This window comes from Anopheles stephensi, chromosome 2 (assembly GCF_013141755.1).
Source record: "Anopheles stephensi strain Indian chromosome 2, UCI_ANSTEP_V1.0, whole genome shotgun sequence".
NCBI classification, from domain to species: domain Eukaryota; kingdom Metazoa; phylum Arthropoda; class Insecta; order Diptera; family Culicidae; genus Anopheles; species Anopheles stephensi.
Genome location: NC_050202.1, coordinates 71193807 through 71216727, shown reverse-complemented (window position 1 = coordinate 71216727; position 22921 = coordinate 71193807). Strand labels below are relative to the sequence as shown.

Below are 22921 nucleotides of genomic sequence, written 5' to 3'. Positions count from 1 at the left end.
TTACCGTCAGCTGCAGATGGGTGTGCTAAAGTCTGTGAAATGGAACAGCGATACTGGGGGTGGTGGTGGTGAGTTTGGCGCGCCCAAGTCGGGGTTTGCCAGTTCCGTTGCGCCCGGTTTCCTTTTATTGCTTTAAGTGGAGGATCATCACGTCAAAAAAGAAAGAGACTCAACAGCTGATACAGAAGCCATTCTCTGGTGAGATGTAATTTAATTATCAGTTTAGTGAGACATCCTCAAGTGTTTGTATCATGAAACTGTTCCAGAAACTGTTCCATGAACACTTATACTACTCGATTGTCTTTAAGAAACAAGCTAAGAAACCGATCACCAACACCGGAACCACCCAGCGAACATTGGTGTGTGAAATCTATAATTAACAAAACGCGCTCGAACCAAATTGGGGCGGAAGAGAACCTTCGTCGTGGCAAATTGTGAAGCCGATCCGATGCATTGTCTTTGTCACTCATTACCATCGGAACATCGAGTGTATCGATTAAACTTTCATCGCATTATTTATTCTCGGCTGGTTTCGGGGGCAGCCGTTCCGCCTAAACCTCCAATTTCCCCCAAGCAACCGATCCGGTTTAAACAAACATGACTCGAAATCCATCGTCGTCTTCTCTTCAGGGTCTCTTCAGGAAACGAAACATCATTCGCCAATTGCCACGTCTTATAAACACCATCCGAGAGAGATGAACACAGATGCCTAGAAGCAATCTGTTATTTATTGTTTTTCTTTTCGCACTCGTAGTTAATTAATCTTTCGCGAGACAACACACATGCTACATATATTCTGCGAAGTGAAATAAATAATAGACACAGACACTGGAAGTGACCGCACCACCGTATAAAGCATGATAAGCCGCGAAAACCATATGCAATTATCAACGCTGTTGGTGAGCAAGCAACAAGCTTCGAAGTCTGGACCCATCCACCACACGGCTTGTGTTTTGATGAGTGTCAATCTGCAAGCATAGGCAGAAACTGAACTGGTAATATGCAGTGCAGAGTGTTGTAATAATTGTACATACTGGGTGCATTTCAAACAGCAACAACAGCTGATAACCGACCGAAACCGTTCACACGGGTCGGGGTGTTGGCGTCTGGTAATCTTCTATAGACTAAGCGGAGTTTTGCGGAAACCTCCCCTAACGAATCCCAGTTCCGTTCTGAAGGTAGAATTTATACTTAGTAGAGTTGAGATGTGTGGGGGAAGCGTCATGCCCTTCTGAAGGATTTTCCAAGTTTTGTACAAAGAGGTTATGTTGAATAATACTCTATATGCTCAAGTATCTTCAAGGACATATCTTAGCCAAGGCTTGATCTTAGTTTGATGCAATACAAGTACAAGTTTCGATCTGGAAGGTATAAAGGTAGTGGTAGAGAGACGAATATAGTCTCTTATAAATTACTTAAAGTCTCTATAAAATAAGCAACCAAGCAATTGAGGAAGTAGTCTAGAAGTACCAAATTTGAATGAGGTCCAGTGATAGCCACGACTTCATACAGGAGTTGCTAATACGATTTGAATATCTCACACCTTCCCATGTCTTTGTCTTCAGGAAATGATTTAATCGTGCTAAACCTTCAAACCATAATTGATTATCGTCAACACAATCTTCAATAGTGTTTCGCCGGTCTTTTAACTCGCCGTTTGGTCTAAATCTTCAAAGGTCGCGTAACAAATCTTATCTGAACCGGGCGCCTGAAATAAGGATTAGGCCTCCAGCTATTTGGAAAATGGCCAAGATTGCGATTAAAATACCGGAATGATCTGCAGTAAGCATAGTATCGATTCAGACCTGCCTCAACAGGCTCAGGGTGATTAAAGTGTGGAGTGAAATAATCAGTTCGTCAGCTTGTTCGATTGCTCTGTCAGAAGCTATATTCTGAGTATATCATTGAAGCAATTTTTACTTCTTTACAGTAACGCCTCCTCTACAGTTTCATGTCCTATTAGCCATAGAGCTAGGATTCATTTAAAAAGCTGTCATTAAAGATAAGGAAAGCACCCATGCACCCAAAATAAACCCCCAACAGAATATTACCACAGTCATCGTGCCATTGCGTGGCCGGAAGTCTCAAACCAACCCAAAGCCACTTACACCACCGAATCGATCCATACGACAAATCCAACACGATAACCCGGGGAACTAATAGGTCTCGCAGCTCACACAAACCCGCCGCGGCGCCGCGGTGGTAGCTGCGTGTAACAAATCGATTGATTAAACAATAACAAAACTTCCTCCGTCTCACATCCGTGGCCGTTTACCCCACCGCTCGGACCCGCCGTCGTATCGATTGGAAACGATCGGTTTGATGGTTCCGTCTGCTTCTTCTATTGAGGGAAAAAAATAATACCCATTACCGGTCACTGGCAGTGCAACTTTGCACCCCACCGACCAGCGTATCCTCACACACTGCTCAATTTCCTTCCCACAACCCTGGCGGATGGTCCGTGAGAACCAAAAGGTTCAAACCAGTCTATTTCCACCACCACGCGAGGTCATGGTCCACCTCAATCCATCCATCCATCGGGTGGATCCACACCCCCCGGTCGGATGGCGCGAGGCCTCGACTTTGATCTACAAATTGAAATGGAAGCAACATTTTCTATTAGCGTGCAAGTAGTGGGTGTAGGACGGGGTGAGTGATTGGGCAGGGAGTGGAAGGGGAGAAATTATTAAATCTAATCGACCGGTGGGGCCAGAGCGACCGGGATCGTTGGATCAGCCGACCGAGAGCTCTTGCCCCACCATAATACCTTCGTGTATGCCGGCCTTTTTCCCGTCTCCCATTTTTCATTGCCTTTTCATCCCGTTTTCCATGCGGAGGGTTGGGGGTTGAGGAACAGCGCCACCATTTTCCCTCACTTTTACCGTGCTGGTGTTGTTGCTGGTGGCGTCAATAATCGCGGATTGAAATCGTGAAACCATGTGCGCACCCGCGGAGGATTGTCTTGTTCCCGAGCCGCGAACTATTTTCTGTTTCATTTCCATTATTTTCTTCCCGTGGGTTTCCCACAAACCAAACTGCCCCTTCGGCTGGCCACTCGGTGCAGCTCAAGGTGTCTATCAAAAGACAAAATAACGAAAAAAAATCGTGATGTGTATAGGTAGGAACATGAGTTGCTGCTCCACGGACCCTTTTCAGTACACCAGCATTGGTTGGTTGGTGGGTACTGTTTTTGCTACATCCCATTCTCACACTATCGGGTGGTTCATCATCGTGATTGTTTTTTTTTTTTTTTTTTTTTGTCGCTGTTGAACGTTTGCTATCGTATTATATGCTATGCCGCTATGTGCCGTTGGTGGTAGCCACCCAGTTTTTCCAAAGGGTTATGGGCTATTGATACAGAGAACAAAACAAAAAACCCCAAGGGAGAGCGAGACGCGAATATCGAGCTCCAAGACTAATCGGACTAACCGTCAATAAATGCAGTTGATCCGTGCCACCCCTGGGTATAGCATTCCCGGTAATGGTTTATGATGGGAAATACGATAAATAAAAGTGTGAAAATGCATGTTTTTTCTCCGTATTCGTATGTAATTGAAGGAATGGTAAAATAGGGGGTTAGAGATATATGTATGCTATACAAAGTAAAAATATTGATTGTGAATACTGTGCAAGGTATTACAACTTTCCAATAATTTGTATAATTTCCTGTTCTAAAACGTTTGTCCTTAGCTCCTTAGTAGTCTACTATCGAGTTCAGATCATTTCCATAATGATAAGGGTTTGGGTTGGGACCTCAGATATTCCTCAACTTGGATCACTTCATCTGGACTGATTTTGCTACATTTTTCGTTGCTTTTGGCTACAATAACTTCAAGGATTGCATTAAACCAGGGTAATTGATTTTTTATGGGATATATGTGAATACAGATAATGCCATCAAAAGATAATAAGCAAATCCAAGAAAAGATTGTTCCTCATTGCATCTCTGGTAGCCCCAGAGATTTTCTTCTACTTCTTCTTTAGCCTAACGACCTTTTAGGTCATGCATGCCAGGCTTACTAGACTTAATGACAACACGTAGTTGGATAGTCAGTCCTCACTACGGGGGATCGGTCTGGGTGGGATTTGAACCCCGGTCCAGCCTTGGGCCGACCTAGACATCTTACCCAGAATTGTTCTAAATAAAGCTATCATTTATGTACTGAATGTAGTTTGTAGAATCTGTAATTTCTCCTATTAAAATAGGCAGAAACGTGGTATGGAATAAATTCATTCTAAAGTTTGTGGAGAAATTCCAGGAGCATATTTTCTAGGCGGTCTTACTACATCTGAGGTTGAGTCCTCAAGGTTAGAAGCTGCAAAACACACCTAGCCGAATTCCGTATTTAATAAAACAATTAATATCAGTAGCAAAAAGCATAGCTGGAGTTGTGTATAGAAATCTGACAACTCCGTTCGTAATAACATTTGCAATTACACGTGAAACGAAATGAACAAAACTTCGAAATCAATTCCATCAGCATAATTAACTTAGTGTGAGTAATTCTAGATCCGATGCAATTTCATCTATTTTGTAACTAGCCAAAACCAACAACAGCTCCACAGTACCACCCTGCCCCAATCAAGCAAACAAACAGAGATTTGAAGGCATGGAATCAAGCGAGTCGTGTGTCGGTGGAAAGCGAAACGAAAACACCAAGTAGGCGATGGAAAGAGATTTGTTTATCGCCGGACATGCCTTCGCTACCGCGTCGTTGCTACGCTGCCTCCGCTGCTGTCAATTTGACAGTCGGTTGCCGATCCAATTAAATTCAACAACCAACATTTGCTCATGTTCCGCACGATTGTCTCCCCCTCCGTGGCTCTTCTCTTTTCACTCCACTCCATCCGAAAACCAAATCGTGGCCAGTTAACTATCCATCTCCCCCCATCCGGTAACCTTTTGGCTTTTCTTGCAGCACACACGAATGGACAAACTACCGTAAGCTGCCGGCCGGACTACGACTGCGGCCACCTTCTTCGCTTCTTCGCGTTGTAGCCACACTTCCTGTTAGGAATTTTTGAGTTTTATTTGCCCTGGTGGTGCTGGACTGCATTTGGTTACTTCGTTACGTCTCTTAGTAGTAGCAGCTTTCTTGGCAGATAGAGATGGGGATCGTGGTGGATTTCAAAGCGGTGGTCCCCTAGGCTAAGGAAGGCGATGTGTTACAACAACGACAGAAGATGGTGTGATGTTGGAAATGAAATTTGCTACACCAAAGGGAATGGTTCTTCCATTCAATTTTAAATGGTGTCATCTGTAACGGTAGCGTGGCTAGTCTTTCACACGCCATGACCGTGTATCGAAGCTTATCGGGAGCGTTTGCTGGTTTGGATCTTGGGTGAAGCTAGGATTGATTATCTAACTACGTGGTATCTAGAAGTCCTGACGATAAGTTAGGACCCTAAGCCAAGAAGACATACAATGATGATATCTTAAAAAGGTTTATCTGATTGTTACACAAACTCTTCAGATTAAACAATTTACCTAGTCTCCAGACTTTATCCGATACTCTGTTTTTATATATGTTCCCGATGATTTCTATGATTTCGTCTAAAGCTAGACTGGCATTCCATTCGTTGTCCAGAATTGCGCAATAATTGCGCCTTTGCCTTGGAGAACCATTAGTAACCATCGACGATGCAAAACTTCCCATTTTACAACATAAACTACCCAAGATAAACATGTCCACGTTCACAACAAAAGCTGCAAATGGGTGGCCCAGCTGTGCAAAGAAATCAATTATTTATACCCTACATTCATTCGATTACTAGAAGCTTCTCCATCGATGCTCCTCCTTATGATTGAGGATTCCATCTCCCTCACCTCCTAACCTACTCACCCCTTCCTACCTCCCCATTACATCCATTCATCCGGAACCGGGGAAAAAAGCTAACCACCGGTGGCAGAGTACCCTTGAGCAATTGGAACCAGCAAAAGAAGAAATCACTTTACTGAACCTACCTATAAAAAAACCAAACTTAATCACTTCCCACTGGCGCCGATCGTGTTACAGCGCATTACATAAAACGGGCGAAACACACTCGACACAAAAAGGTCGAGAGCTGGCTGGTTGGCTGCTGCCGACTTGCCATGCATGGGCAGGCACACCGGCCAGCAAGAAGCGTTCAAGAAGAAAAAACACACACACACATACCAAGGCCCGAACCGAACGGAACCGGGTCGATGAAGCTGAACTGAAAACGGAAATGTCAATTCTCGTACCACCGTGTGTCCGCGTGTATAGCGGCAGTAGTAATCGTCGTCGAGTTCCCGCAGCAGTTGTTGGAGCGCGCGAACAAACAAAAAAAAACACACGCAAACACACACGTAGCACACACAGAAAACTACTGGCAAAGCGTCAACCGAATCCGAGGGGGAGGGGTGGCTGGGGAAGCGAATGGAGTGGAGTGGCATGCATAACACACTAATCAACTAATTAGACGATGTTGACCCAATCCCGACGCCAAAGTGCCAATCCTTCGAGTTTCCACCACCCATTCCTCCCATTTCCTCCCAATGGGGCTGGCGGAACATGCGACGGGTGGGGTGTGTTGCTCGGATTATTCGCGTACGATTAAATCGCGCTTTGCTCATGCCTCTTCTCCCGCGCATTTCCTCCCTCACACCGCCCCGGGAGGAAAGCGCGCGCACTCCACACACGCGCGCTCGAGCATTAAAAAAAACTACCCGGCGCACTGTGTGTGAGCGAGAGCGAACGAACGATCCGAACCGAGCGAGCGAGTGCCATTTCCAAAACAATTAGCACCACAATTTGTGCTCTCGTCGTGGTCGTCGCCTTTATCGTCCGTGTGTGTTTGTGTGCCTCCGGGGGAGCACAGCAGAACACGCACGACGCATCGACCGGTATGCCTCTCTCCAGTTGTCCAGTGTTCAGGCGACGAACGAACGAGATGGAGAACGGTTGTGCGCGCGTGTGTGTGTGTGTGGAAAGAGTGCGGTTATCTTCTCGCTTGAACGGGAATTATAAGTTCGTGCTCCCCAGTCACATTAGCAAACACTCAACACGAACCGGCCGAATAAACGGCGACTCTTCCTCCACCCCACCTCTCGATCGATCCTTCTTCCTCACACGCAGCATCATCTTTTGCTGTCGCCGCCGCTGCCGCTGGCAATGCTGATGACGGTGATGGTCAAGCAACCACAGAAGTATCAACACAAACACACGCGGTTACACATATATGGATCAATGCGGCTCGCTTGTTCGCTCTCACTCGCGCTGATGCGTGTCGCGGTTTGTTTCTCACTTGCTCTGTTCACTCTCGCCCGCTCACTCACTCGTTCTGCTCTCTTCTGTTCTACGTCTGCTGCTTACAGGCACAACACAGCCATATATTCATGGCCAACCACACAGCAGAGAGAACATGGTTTGTGCTTGGGTTTCGATTTCATGCTCGCCGTCCACCCATCCCAACCACCCCCCAGGAGTGTGTGTGTGTATGCACACACCAAGCAAGCGGTGGCAAGCGACAGCGTTTTATTTTCCTGTGTGTAGTTTACCAATCTCCCCATGCTTCGGTCAACCTCACCACCCCGACATACTCTTCCTGGGGCTCCCCTAAAACCGGGGCCGTGTCGTGCCATGTAAACCTGATTGTATCGATGTGCTGTCGATGATGATACCAACGTGCCGCCGCGGGTACGTTTTTTTTTGTAGATCTGTTTTTAACCTTCCCCCCCCTCCTTTCCGTCACTGGCTCACACACCCTTCCCCCCTCTCTTCCTGGAACGATACTACGGGATGGTACGGCAGCAGCAGCAACAGCAGCAGTACCAGGCAGCAACAATAACAACAACACAAACCCGTCCATTATGTTACACGCTTTCGGGGGTCTCGCCTTTCTTCACCACCATCTCACACCCCAAACACCACCACCACGTAGTCATCTTCAACATCCTGGCCGGCACGCACGCAAACGCTCTCGCTCTCTGTGTGTTGCTTTTGTGTCGCCTCGGTTGCCCACGACCAACGCAACGTTGTTTTAGGGCCGGCATGAGCGATTATTATTAACCACTGGCCCGTCGTCGTTCCCTGCTCACCTCCCCATACCACCCACCCACACACCCACCCATCGGAGAAGTTTTGTGGAAAAGAACAAGGACCGGCACATTTTTTTTGTTAACCGCATATTCCTTTTGATGTAACACTTGCTCCGCCTGCTACGTTTAACGCATTCGAGCGAGATCTACTAGCATAATGCTTACTATTCCACGCACAAACACACACACACCCGATGAAATACCCGGCAAACCCGGCATTCGTTTATTGTCGGTAATTAGTAATTGACGCACACATTAAAAGCCGGACATTCAACAGTGATTTCGTACCACATAGTGGAATTTAAACTACGCAGTATAGAAAACAATGCCCAAACACCATAATACACACCTCTCACACATTTCCCATACCCTGGCACGCAAGATTAGCGCGATTGCGGGCGACCCATCGGTCACCGCACCGTCACACGGAATAGCGTGCGGTACCCGTCCGCACACAGAGCACGTCAACGGCACGTCAAACAGGCGACCCGTTGTGAACAAAACGCATCCGTTTAATTACGCGAAAAACACACTCGAAACCACCTCACGCACGCGAAAACGTCGAGCCGTTAGCGAGCGCCAACTTCGTTCTCCTGCCGACAGAAAAACAATGGTGTACCGCGAGTTGGAATCCACTCTCGAACCAGCAGTGCCGGCCGGATTTGTTGCGCGAGATTCGTTCCAACGCTCCCCCCCCCCTCCCTCTCCCCTCCCCGGTGCGGCGAAACGTGGAAACGGTACGGAAGAAAGAAGAAGAAAAACAACACAAAATACGCCACGCGCTGCTCGTCGTACAGGGCGAAACGACGGAGAGCCGAGCCGATTTCGCTCCACGTTACGGCGTGGGAGAGCGATAAAGAAAGAGAGAGAGAGAGAGCGAGTGAGAAAAGCAGAATCGTACCGAGCCTTCTTCACACATACCCGTTCATTCGTGCTGTGAACTGTTCACCTTCCCAATGAACGATATAATCTCATTCTCACTACATGAACAGCAGAGCTTTCTCTCACTAAGTGTCTTTTCGGAGGTGATCAACAGCTGATGTAGAGGTATCTAAATACAATTACAATTTTACATATTCAATATTTAAATGCAAAACATGGGTAAAAAATATTTCGACGCCGTTTTTTAAGAGTAAAACTGATTGGTAAAAATCCTTGGCGTGAAATGTCAGTGAATTTTTATGTAAAGTATACTGTTTCTTTAACAAAATAGGGGTTTTATTCTAACTTCTTTGTCATATGATTTTACAAGCTCGTGAATATTTGGCCTACCATTTCTGATTTCCTTGACTCAGTTTATTACAAGCAGGTTGTGTCAGAATCTGATACTCAGTGTAAGAGAGTGAAGACAGGCGGCCACAGAACTGACTAAGATTCAAACAAAAAACAAAGAAGGTCATCGAGATATGCCAGTTACCATCGCAAAGTCCAGTGACCAACAAAACCCATGGTCAAACGATGTTGCTCTGCAACGTTCAGCATTTTTGGATAATAAACACATACTTCTTTATATTTTATACGGATTTATACGGCACTATAGGCGGATTTATGCAGACATTCAAAATACGCAAAATCAACAATATGCAAAACATTTTCTGGAAAAATACAAACAAGAATGAAGTTGTCCAGTAACATAATGGCCAACAGCTTAACGAATTTTTGAAACCTGTACGTTTAGCCCGAAAAATTTACTTTAAGAAAAAAAGATGTCGAAAAAATATTTCGCGGAATCGGCCTGATATTTACGAATAGTTTGTCGCTTGGGAACAACTTGAATACACGATACAACTCCCACTGCTCGAAACCGCAGTTGATGGAAGCGCAAATGAAACGTATTTATTTTGTTATTTTGCGCAATCCTTTGTGCAATTAGACTTTCACCTTCTTTCTCATAATTTTAATTGCAATGAGAATGAAAAACTAAATCGTTTCGTTTTAAAAAAAAATCAATCAATTTTGCTTGAAACCATTGCCCAAGATTTATACAGGCGTTTTCGTCATTTTCGAAACTGACTCCATGATCCATGATCCAAAATCAGTTCTAGAACAGTTTCCATTTGGAGAAGTTACGAAATCTTATATTAAAAATAAGTCATGAATGTGTGAAATTGTGAATGAATTTTTGTGCCTTTATTCTAATTTACGTCGTTTTGCAGCATTTTCGAAATTTCAGCTCAAAATTTCCCCAATCTATATAAACCTCAGGAAGATCCGTTTTGCTAGTTGGGCCATCGATACTTCGTTTAACGGATTTCCGTTCGTGCACGAAGAGTGGACGATTGTGACCTTGAGTTTAATTATGCAAGATACACCAAAATACTCTTTAAAAAAGGCAGATTTTGATAAGCGAACGTGAAATATGCGAAATTTCATTAGTTTCGTTGCACTTATCAAAAACAGCAATTGATAAGTTTAAGCAATAAATCGTCAGGTTTTCGATGATGGTGAACCACCCAGAACAGCTGATGATAGCTGTGCCAACGGTGCGGTGTCGCTTAACGGAAGTCGTTTATTTTGATCGCACACTACGCTAGGGGTTGATGTATTATGGCGGAAATCATGCGTGGCCGTTCAGAATCCGTTTCTCGAACAAAGAGACCTTTTTTCTGTGCGAGAGTGTGTGCAAGAGAGAGAGAGAGCAAGCCGTTGTTAGCGGCGCAGTTTGCGCGTCTCTCTATTACAGGGGTGCTAAACTCGCCTACGACCGTCGTTTTTTCACAATAGAAATCTTCTATATTTTCTTTCGTTCGTAGCTTTTTTGGATTTTTTTTATTATAATAATTTCACAAGAAGTTTTTTTTCTGTTCATTGGTTGGATTTTTCCATTATCAGGACGGCACAGAAGGGAAATGAGCGGTTCTGCCTGTGAGAGAGCGAACCGTTGAGTAGCCCTGCCAACGACCCCACCATTGTTGGTCGCGTCCGAATGGTTGGTTCTACCGTACCGTTAACCGTTCACGGGTCGCATTTCGTTGTGAGAGATCTTGGTCGAAGCTGCAAAGGAAGCTCTCGTACGCGGCCACAACCAACCATTTGCGCTCGGGCAGAAAAAAGGGAGTTCAGCAAAAAATAGCCTCAAGTAACATTTGTGCTGAAAGTGTAAACCTTATCGGACTGGAAGAAAGGAAGCAAAAGAAAGCCAACCAACCCCACCACCCGTATCTAAAAGAGTCCTACAACAGTGCACACTGAAAATCGTGTATCGTGTCGGCGTGGAGAAAAAGTGTATCTTGGCATCGAAGCAAAAGGATCTCGACGTCTCGAGTAAAACGAGTTTTCTGGCTCCGCTTCGGAAGAACATACATTTACCGGTGAACGTGTGTTAGTGTCCCGCGAGGCAAGTAGCGTTGGAGTGTGGCACAGCAAGAATAGAAGAGAACATAAAGAAAAACTCACCGGAGTCGACAGTTCGACGAACGCGCGTGTTTCGAAGGTACCGATTGTCGCTGGTGTAAAATCAAAATCCCCCCGAAAAGGGTGCCCGTGCTGGCCGGATATCCCGGAGTTGGAAAAGGAAGTGAACGTTGTTTGTGGTGTGGCGTTACTAATACCACTACTACAACCATTACCGCGAGCTTCTACGCCATAGTCCTTTTCGCAGCCTCCCTTGACGTTTTCTGCATTCAGGTGCGTGCGTGTGTGTATTCCTGTTTCTGCCTAGCAACGTGAGACACACCTGCCGAGCCAACATCGACGGTGAAACCTGCAGGAAAAAGGGGATGCATTCTGAGTGAATGGTTTTGTGGTCGTAGGTCGCTGCATTGCACTCATAGCAATCATAGGGGGCTCGTCCATAGAAGGCTTCCCAGGTGCAATTGAGTGCTCGAGGCTGTCTACACATCGAGAAGTACGAGAGCTTCTGGTCAAAGAAGAGTTGGTCGTCGATTGTTATCCTGTGCTGAGTTGCGTTTGGCCAACCCCCCCTCGTTCCCTTCCACTGCTCCCATCGATCAGTGAGGAAAAAAGTTGAAGGAGAGCGTTGGAAAGCTTAGAAAGGAATTAATAGAAGAAAACCCAGTCGCAAGTCGCGAAGGTCTTGCCGTAAAGGATAAACGGGAAGGATCCTGGTCCCCTGGAGAAGCAGATAGAGAGAGAGAGAGATAGAAACTTCAGAAACGTATCCGAGTTTTACCAGAAGGGCTCTACCCAGGATTGCCTTCAGCGAGTGCAAGAAGCAGCAGCATTGGTGGTTGGTGCAGTGTTTCTGTTGTGTGTTATGTGTGAGTTTGTGTGCTCTGTCTAAACGACAGCAATCAGTGCGTGTGTGTATGCGTTGCTTGCGGGGCGTTGTTTATGCTGCCGAGCCCTCTCTCTGTGTGTGTGTGCATGATCCCCCGTGGGATTTGAATGTGGAAAATCTTCATCCCACACAAAAGATAAGCAAGAGAAAGGTCCCTTAAAAAGAAGTAGAAGAAGGCATCGCAAGAAGAAGAAAAAAAGGTCAATATTACACATTTGCCTTCGAGGAGTGTGTGTGTTGTAAGTTCTATCTCTGTGTGTAGTTCTGGTTCTCGACTGAATCGACTGGAAAGCAATCGTCTGCTGCGTTTGGTGTTTGAGTGCGTTTCGTTCGGTGCTACCTTTACCGTGTGAGCGATTGAAAGCAGGTGCACACATATCTGTATCGCGCAAGGGCGGCCCCCATATGACTTCGTCCCAACCGTCCCAATCGTCCGACGGTCAGCAAACGATGGCCGACAACGGTACGATGCTGCCGATGACAGTGGTCGAAAGTGTTTTCAACGCGGCACGCACAGGAAATCTCGCTGCACTGAAGGTAAGACGCGCTCAGCAGTAAGCTGTTTGATGTACTACCACTACTACTAGCACTACCAGTGGTCACGAGAGCAATGTATGACCAACACGTAACTTACACATGCATCAGGGAAGCGCCACCAGGAGGCGGATAAGCGCGCTGATAAGCAAACGGCGTTTGTGTAATAGAGAAACGCACCCAGCCCGGCTGTGTCGGAGTTTATCAGTTTGGGCAGTAAGAGAAACGACAAAGGCAGCGATAGCGAGAGAGCAAATGTTGTGGCCTAGCAACATATTCGACTGTCATAGTTACGCACACTGTATGCTTCAGAGCTCATCCGTCCATTTTTCTGAACTGATTGCATCCGTATGGGCGTGTGTGTGTGTTGCATGATGTGTGTTTATCTATGAACTGCTGTGCTTAAACTTGGCAGCGTCCGGGTCGGGCAACATAATACATCGAAAAAAAAAATCTGGGTTACATAACATACGGGAACACACCAACTCCCCATTTTCTGAGGGCCAGAATATGCTAGCTTTTTCCACCGAATTGTTCGTTGGTGGTTGCTATGCTTGATTTCACCATCTCACTCTCTGCCGGTGGTGGTGGTGGTGGTCGTTAGCATGATTTTCACCAACAGCATCCTTCTCGGTTGATCTTAAAATAAACGACATCTTTCGGTTGGAAGTGCTTGCGTGCGCTTCTTCGACGGTATATTCAAATTTAATGATTTTAAACATTGGATCGCTAAACCAGAGCATGTGCATGTATGCATGCCCTCTTCTTTTTCTTCTTTATATTGAGAAGATCTTACGCTTCTGAGACCTGACGACTGCGTCCAAAGGGGCTACAAGGGCCAGAGTCATCTGGCTTTGAAGAGTCAGTTGTTTTGCTGTTTGGTTTCAGTATGCATGCTCTTTGGCAGCGCATCCGGGCCCGATTGTTTACTTTTGATGTCAGATTCATTTTGTTTCTGCTGATGTTTAATGTGGTGCTCACTCACTCTTGCTGGTGGACTGTTGCCAACACACCGGATCTCGTTATCTCGCTTGTTTTGTACCTCCGCGAGAGCAACTCTGGACGCCTGCCGCCGTTAGGAAAGAATGAGCCAACAATCTTTGAGTTTCGGTTTTCTAATGCTCTGCTTAACTTTTGGGGAAGTTGAACCCAACCTAACCCCCTCCATCCCATCCATTGTTATAACAACGCGCCTATGTGTATGTGTATGTGTGGATTTTCAACACCCGCACCGAAGACGTCGGTTGGCACAGTTTCCGTATGCATGGCCTTCGTATTGATTTCCCTCCGGCAGGCACAGCATGTTTCGCGATGGCGAACTGCATGACCTGTTGAGAAGGTTCTGGTTCATTCGATCGAGCCTGGTAGATTGGCGATTGTGTCTGTATCCAATTTTGTGAACGTTTTTTTCTTATTTCCAGTGTGTTTAGTCCACTTTATAATTGCCTACTTGATTATAACAATAAGCGAACAAGTGTCTCAGTCGTTGACTACACTAACTAAACAAATTTACTAGTTAACACCTATCTATTTAAAAAAAATAGTTTGTTTTTTTTTTTTGTAATGAACTCTACACGCGATAGTAAATGATTTTTAGGCACGCTTCTAATCACTAAACCACACGCAAAAACAGATGTGACAGTTGTTGCAAGTTCCTATTAATCTTATTACAGCAATTACGGCGCGGTCAGGGTCATCAACCATGTTGTTTTTTGTGGTGCTTAGTTTTGTCCTCTTCACCCCTGCCATGGGTCCAAATTTTTATTTATTTTTTTGGCTGGATGACTGAGAACTATGTCACTCCATGTGTTCTTAATGTGTGAGATTAGATGGGACAATAAATCAAGGAATGTTTCACCATCGCGGAAGTGCGCCAACACAAGTGGTAGATGTGATTTGAAAAGTTTTATGAAGCTTTGGGGGTGAAATAATTTATGTGACGCAAGAACCGAGAGGTCCCCAAACGATGCGGACACGAATGTCGCGTCAATATTTGGTCGATAACTATGTCCTCAGTGGTACCTCGCACTGAAATGCTTAGAGCTAAGAACTGTGAGCTTGCTGTAGTAAAAGAGGTTGAAGTAGAAGGGAGGAGAAAGGTTTGCTGACTGCAATATTTGCATACGGGGTTTCCCGGTTCGAACGTGCAGCCATGTGCAGACAGCAGGACCACATGTTCACAAAGGAAAGTCTGGGCAAAGAGCAAACCTGTACCGAAACGTGCTTGTACCACGTGTATTTTCGCTTGGCCTTTTTTCCCCGATCGACCGACCGTGCAAAGATTACTACCAACCCACGTGTCCGTTGACCTCCTGCTTAAGGTAGAACCAACCATGTGCCCACCGGTAGAGGAGTTATTACCCTAATCCCACACACGTTCTTCCCTCGGAGACCTGCTCGAAGGCTGCGGCAAATCGCCCTATCCCTATATATTTCGCACGAGGAGAATCGTTTGCTGTCGTCAAATTGCCTAGGAATTGGCTTCGGAAAGCGCACCCAGTGAAGGCATGCGGAACAACGCATACAGGAGACAATTGTAATCCTTATTATTTTGTGCCGTTTTCGTAGGAAGCTCTCACATGGTAGTGGTACAGGTAACGTGTACCTTTGGTGCCCTCACGTGGTCAATAGCCGGTTCTTGGTGGTACCGGAAAAAGGGTAAATTGTTTTTTTGTCGGTGTATCCTCTGCATTCTAAGCGTATCGTGATTTATGGTGTTATTCTTTGCTAGTTTCAGGATTTTGGCGCGGTTATGGATATACTGTATGGCCTGCATGTGCAATTTAGAAAATGATGTTTATTGCTCACCTTGAAGAAATTCCTCATAAAAATGTTGAACTTTAAGTCTCGTTCAAGTAACGTCTTTTTCTATTCGTATTTTATTTATTTTGCAACACTAAATATTTTGCTCGATGAGTGAAACCCTCCTTTACTGTGTTCGTTGCGTTCCTTCAAGGTCATCCCCCAAAAAGAAATCGTCCTTTGCAACAGCCAGCGAAATATCGATGCAACAATCTCGTATTCCCCCCTACCCCTTGCTTTGTACACAGAACAGTACTTCCTTCGGTTAACGTCTGCCGCCAGGCCCTATCGATAAATCCACCTCGCCCTAGAAGAAAAGGGATCTTAAAAGTGAGAGCATTTAGTTTTGCAATAAAAACAATAACGATTCTAGCGATTGCTTAGAAAGATATGGCACCTTTTGTGTTTCCTATGTTGATGCCTGTTAATCAAATCACTTTCGATAGGGAATGTATGCCCTATCTAAAAGGACTGATTTTTATGAATTTTTCGTGTGATGGTCGTGCGTTCTTTTTCGTTCTTTTCGTTTTATATCTGCTGGGTTCAGGTAAAATTTGACTTTATTATCAGTTGATTTGGATCAACTATGGCAAAATCCTTCAAGGAATAGCAGGTGACAGTTTACTCATATCGAGAGTTTTATTCTTGAAAGAAATTAAAAATAATGAGGCATATTCTGAGTGCTGGTTTTAAAGATCTGGGCGAATAAGAATCCGGAGATCAGATTTGGACAACTAATCAATCTGTATCATTTTTAAACTTTGAGATCAGAACATCATATTTTCATAATTTTTCATTCATTTTTTCAGGATATATAACATATTTTGTACGAGCTGGATATTCTAAATTTACCTTCCATGTCTAACACGCACACTTCCGTGATTGTCTCAGCGATATATTTGCGCTAGCAGGGAAGTTGTCTATCGAAAAGACTTGCTAGTTAACTTAGCAATGTTTCATTTGGAGGTAACTCGATCTCTAAAACCTCTATTGCAGGACATTTTATAATCATTCTGTATCGATGGAGGAGAGGCAACTGATCAATAAAGTGAACATTTTTTTTGAAAGACTGTCATAACTGAGACTGCCAGAGAACATGACAGGAAGACTTCGCAATAGCTTCTTGAACATAGGACTAATTACTGAAACAAAAAGTTCTTTTAGATCTCTGTTACCGAATACAACGAAAAATAAATGAAGCCTGCTTAGAGCTATGTAAGAATACCAGAAGATTTTGGATGTTAAAGATCGTTCCCGCATTGTTAGGGTTTCGTTGGCGTTAAAATTACGTCGCAGATTGCCATTCCATTTCGGTCTAATGAGCCGACTGACTCTCTTGCGAGCCTCTGAACCCTGGGCTGGTGATGTTACACTTTTTAACAACGGTGGCGTCCACCATCACCGGACAAGTCTTCAGGGAAAGTCACTGCTTTGCCGGGGCACGATCGATTACGCGGTCAGGCAGGTTTGGCAAAGCGTGCGAGGCGCGCGCACAGTAGCAGTAGTAGTAACAGCAGCAGCAGCAGCAGCAGTACACATCATCCATTGTTACATCAAGCGGCAATCCGAATGGGGGAATCACGACGTTGTCGTGGCTGACGCGAAATGGAAAACCTACATTTTTCCATCGTGACTGAGTGTGTGTGTGTGATCGTTTCGGAATTCGTGGCATGTGATGGGCGCGTAATGATGGAGTCTCTCATTGACGTTTTACGTTCGACGGTCACTCCTTTGCTCTACTCCAACGCGCCCGGCACTTTGACTTGGGGAGTAGTAGGGTGGCGGTCTGCATTAATCATTTGAGTTGGTTCCCTTTCAGTGGACTCATTTTTTTATTGGAGTAATTTTTTTCGGTTTAGCAAAGCCAGGTCGGGGGGTGGCCTGTCTCTGACTCCCACTTTCGCTTTTTTCTTGAATCTGCCCGATTTACAACTACTTAAATCCGATGCGTCTAGTGGTGCGCGTTGGGCCATGTGTGCTGCTACTGGTGCGGCATGGTGGTGGAACAGCTCAATAAAAAAAGGTGTGTATGTAATATTTCGTCTGTCGGTAGGCGGCGTGCGCACCACCGGTCATGCGCGATTATCGAATGTGGGCCAATCGATTACGAATGAAAATTGTTCGACAAAGCGAAAGGAATGGTGCGCTTCGGGGAACTGACAGTGAACGAAACTGAAAGGAAAATGGTTTAATTTTAATATTTCTCACCCATTGGGATCGTTGCCTTTCTTGAAGAAGGGTGAAAAATATCGTTGGGTCACTGTAAATTGTAACAAATTTTTGGTCCATTTATTACTAGGCATCGCGTACGAAACTGTGAACAGTCCAAGAAGAATTACTACTACTACTCATTGTTTCCAAGACCTACATATCAGACAACCCAAGCCCTACATAAAGGGGAATACTCTCTAAGTGGACGGGCGAAGACGTTACGGGCTGGGTCGTCCGGTGTCATTCTCATAACATGACCAGCCCACCGGAGCCTGTCTAATACAATTCACTAACAAGAGATAATCATTCAGAGATTGTCTATTGTACTTCTGAGCATCTTGCTTAAGAACGCAGTTGAAAGGAAATTGAATGAGCTGGACAAAATCTATGTGTCACAGGCGTAAATAAGAAGCATTGGGACTATTTTGAGTGGAGAAATTACCTCAGGCTATAAGTATTAACGGTTGCAGATAAGATTAAGATGCACGCATCTTAACATCTTTGTTGCTGTCCATGCTGGCATTTGCCCCAAGAGAGTTGAAGTTATGAAAGTCTTGTAAGGTGCGATCGCCTATCTGTATATCACCCCGTAGTAAAACAGTATTTGATAGCAGTAACGCTGCCCAGGGTAGCATAGCTTCGTCTCGGTAATCTTCAACACGAGGATTTTTGCCGTTTGCTCCGAAGTTTTTACCTACCGAATCACTGATGGCTATCCTCTCTAGTGTCAGGATAAGCCCATCTGCCTTGCGCAGGCTCTTGGTAACAGCAAAGGGCCCCGAGAGTTTTCCATCTCCATTTACCTGATTTGTGAGGTAGGTCATTAATCTTCTGGCAATTCTGGTAAGCTTGACAGAAATCCTAAAACATCTCATGGCTTCGTATAGTTGTATCAGATGAAACTTAAATCCCTGGACGAGACTTTCAGGATTATCAGTATTATTTGTTTAGCTAATGCCGTCCTGCATAGACTTTATATTTTTGAACAACTCGTTAAAAAGTTCATCGATATAAACAATTTGAAGTACAACAAGAAACATTAAAACGTTTCGAAATAGTTCCAATGTGTATACCTATGGCCCGTGGTCTAGCGTCTCTTCTGCTGCTCAAATTGATTTCTTACGCGTCGCTCAAAAAACGAGTTTCTTCACCGGACAAGATTTGATCGTCCAGCGGTTTTACAAGCGGTCAGACATAAAAAACAACCCGCGTCCACACAAAACTGGTTGACCTTCGCGGTACAGTAAAAATAACATTCTCGTCGATACCTTTGCACCACGAACGAATTAATCTCGCTCCCTCTCGTTCCATCCTATGCTCAGCCCCCCCCCCCCATCATTCTTTCTTTTCTTCATTTGTAACGGTTCGATGTTGGGAGGACGGACCCCCCCAACCCCACACCCAGCTGATGAATCTCAGATGGGGCCTGGCCTGTACGGTTATTGCCATTCGAGATCCATTGGACGCTATCGTTGTCATCGTCTCGTTACTTCCGGATATCGATCAGGTTTTTTGTTTCTCTACTCAACCACCACACCAGTTTTCCTGTGGCTATTGATCCCTTCCCGTAGGGGGGAGTAGGTTTGAACGAGACGAAGGGAGTTGGTGTTCTTTGTGCGTGTCGGAAGCACTTTTCTTCGAGACACAGGCTACCCAAGCACTTACAAAGAACCATTACGAGCAATGACCTCCCTCTGCGTAGTGTGTGTTTTTAGCATTATGGCTAAACACTGGTATAATAAATTGTCATTACAGATTGGAAAAATTTTCTCCACAAAGCTTTGAGTCCGTTGAAATGGTCAGTGATATTTCTATGATTACGAGAGCTACAACTGTCACCGTAAATTAAAATTTTAGAAGGACTATTCTTGTCCGTAGTCGACGGCTTACTATGGATCGTTGGTTGGACTGCTTTGTCCAGACGTCGTGAGCAAACGGTACCGACGATGACTAAAGAAACGACTTTGTTCCCGCACGCTAACACGGCGGATTATCCTTGAGGGCGGCCATTGTGCTTGCTCACGGCGCGATGCTTCTTCGCTTTGGTGTGCAATTGGTGTGTGGTGCACCATATTTGGTGTGATCGATCCTCGTTCCTCTTCCGGGATGGGTTATAATACGATTGTTTTGTCCCGGACCCGGGGCTAAGGTCCGCTGCGGATCGTGACTCGCAGGGGAATTCTTTCCTATTTGAGCAGCAAAGAAACGTTGGAAAAAGGTTTTGACCGTTGCTTTTGGTCGGTTTCTTTGGCTGCTGTTGTGGATGCTTCGACCCCGGAGCCTAACTGCGAGACCTGTTTTTGGAGTCTCGCAACTTTTTTTTTCGTCTTCGGTTGGTCTGACGGAATGTTTTGGTTTAATGTTTTGTGCTAAACTTTTGTATGCTGCGGTAGAAACTGGTTCCAATTTCATCACATTCTGAAATTGAAGGAGGCATTAACTGAAGTTTTAAGATTGGCTGTTGTTTTTGAAGCTTTTTTTTCAGAGGTTTGTTTGTCCCATTTATGCGCTGCTTCCATATTTGGACATTGCAATGGCGGAAGTAACTACGATTGAAGTAAACTTGCTGTTTATTTTGTTAGTCTTAAGTTTGACTTGAGTTTAAATTATTCCTCTTGAAGTCAACTGCTACGTAATTGGATTGTTCAACATTTCAACTGTTGACTACTCTGTATCTGCTATCACATTTAAGTATTGTTTTCTGCGTATCACATCATCATATTTAATTACACGTCGTTTCGCTGGTCGTATATATTTAGAAACAGTAATATCCAATTGTCGTGCTGTAATTCTTGTCCTAGACGCTATCATTAAAGTTTGATTTTGGGCGACTGAGGTACCTCCGAAATGCGTCACCGTTTCAAACGACTACCAACGTTTGTCGACTGTTGAAGGGGTGTCATGTATTGGTATCGTGCGTATTGGAGATATCACAATTGTTTGTTCAAGCTGTTTCGTTCGTCTGGTCTGGATAAAATTGGAACCTTTGATAGTGTCACGCTTTGGCAAGAAAAGGAAAGCTCACACGCTACGTTTCTGTGTTGCCATTGATTTTGGTGCCTAAATTTTGTATAATTCTTTATCGTTATTAATATATTATGAAGGAGGTATATCCTGTTCGATGCATTACAAGAATATGTGAAATTCATAGCCAGAAAGCGTAAGGGCTCTCATTCGTCTCCGTACTCACACGGGCTCACCATTTATTATCAACACACTGCACACCGTGTTGGTGTCGCGATAAGTTCACTGTTTATCACTCATTTACCAGCTACTGATGTTGGCTGTTGTTATATAAAAGTAGATAGCCAGGTTTGGTTGGTGTTGGTGAAAGGAAGTGTGTTGCCCATGTCGACGTGGATCACCTGTGGCAACGAGCGTGTAATGTGCGTTCTGCTAGCTGCTAGCTGTAACGGTGGGGTGGCAATATAAAGTGACGTAGACCTACGGCAAGAGTCCTACAGCGTTGTCATGTCTCCTCATGCCCGAGCACACCGGTTCGCTTCCGTCGAGATGCAAACAACAAACAAACGGTCTAGCTACCAGTCAGCAAGTCGCGCTCTGGTCGCTGGACTGTGTTTGTTTGCCTTGACCTTTGACCACCGCACTCTGTTCAACCCCTAGCGCGTTCGTGTTGATTGTTCTACGGGGTGGCACCATACGCTTATATCGTACAGGTCCGGTGGGGCACATTTCTTTATAAATCATATTGAGTTATTTCCCTTTTCCGGGGGTTCATTCGATCAATCAGGTTGAGCCAAAAATGGTGTACGCTTCAACATTTTTTTGCGTCACACATTGTTTAAGGTAGGAGAAGCTATACGATTTAGAGCATATCGTACGGCAATAACTCTTGAAGGCGTTCATAGAGAATTACGTAGGCTTTAATTCTATGTTCCAAATCACTCTGGAATATCTTAATGACTGTTCTCTATTTTCCACAAAAATATTCCTCGATCTCGTTCACTGTTTTTAAAAAGAAATATAGACATCAGCTGCTGGTTTTTTTTTCTTACTGGCAGGCTGTTTGTCGTCAATATCAAAATGATACCATACCGTCTAAACTAACGCCCACCGTTATACTGACACTGAATCCACAGACGAGCGATGCAACTTCTCTGTGGTCGCGCCGGTTGGTTGGTGTCTGGTATTTTAATTTGGAATATCAAATCTCCTCTGTTGTTTTACAGCTAATGGATTATCTGCACACGTGGGATTGTTTATCACAAGAAAACGGATTAGCACATGCGCTACCAGACGTTTTACATCTCAAATTCCAAGCTCAACAAATCGATATTCACAGTTAGAGTTTAAGGTTTATGTTAAGCTTGTCTGCTATTAAGAAGCAAGTTTTTATCTTGGTTTATTTGTTTCCTCGTTTCGAATTGCTTTCCATGCGTTAGGCCTTTCCATAATTGGTGTGTCAAGGTCCATTTGATCATTCTTTTTATTAAAATGTCCCCCCAACACAACAGTACAAATCGACGAACAATTTTTGTATGGCTAGTACTACGTACCGGGATCCTATTTTAAACTTTCCGGCGTGTTCCGGTAGTTAAGCGTACATTCACCTTTACCTAGGGACAAACATTTAACGCACCGCGCAACGCATTCAAGGGCATAAAGCGACCAAATTTGTCGTCGGCATCAAATCAACACAGTTTTTTTCCCCTGGCAGTTTTTGTTGTACGCTCCGTAACCTTAACCTTAGCCTCTGCTAAGTAGTAAGTGTTTCGCAAAACGGTGCCCTTCCCGTTACCTCCACGGCTGTACGTCGTCTCGGCTGTTGAGTGAAAATCCTATTTCCCGGTTAGAAAATTTCCCGCTTAATCACAACATCACACAATGTGTGTGTGTGTGTGTGTGTGTGTGTGGTGAAAACCGCCCAGAACCTTACGTGTAACGCACACGGAAAAGGTGCAAAATTCGTCACGTAGTTTTCCCGTGCTGTACGTCCGTCTGGTCGTGTTGTTGTGGATGGTCATAAATTGTTCAGCTGTGTGGCAAGTCTCGCAGTCAAATTGCCGGCGAACGGGGTTGTTTTTCTTTTTCTATTCTTAAAACGAAAACAT

General features: G+C 44.7%; 2 protein-coding genes across 17 annotated transcripts in view; one reads left to right on the top strand and one right to left on the bottom strand.

The window, feature by feature from the left end:
* The window catches only part of LOC118504642 (protein groucho), a 184214-nt gene extending 175539 nt beyond the window's left edge, over nt 1-8675 (bottom strand). For 15 of the 16 annotated variants that reach the window (XM_036039377.1, XM_036039391.1, XM_036039376.1 and 12 more), the window contains exon 1: nt 8412-8675. The gene's annotated coding sequence lies outside the window, so the exon portion shown is untranslated. The remainder of the gene's footprint in view (nt 1-8411) is intronic. The other variant, XM_036039369.1, reaches the window with a different exon arrangement.
* Nucleotides 8676-11011: 2336 nt separating this feature from the next.
* Nucleotides 11012-22921, top strand: part of LOC118504643 (protein fem-1 homolog CG6966) — a 47174-nt gene continuing 35264 nt past the window's right edge. Inside the window, exon 1 of the mRNA XM_036039397.1 lies at nt 11012-12839. Within this exon, the coding sequence (XP_035895290.1) occupies nt 12708-12839 (132 nt within the window). The 5' untranslated portion in view covers nt 11012-12707. The remainder of the gene's footprint in view (nt 12840-22921) is intronic.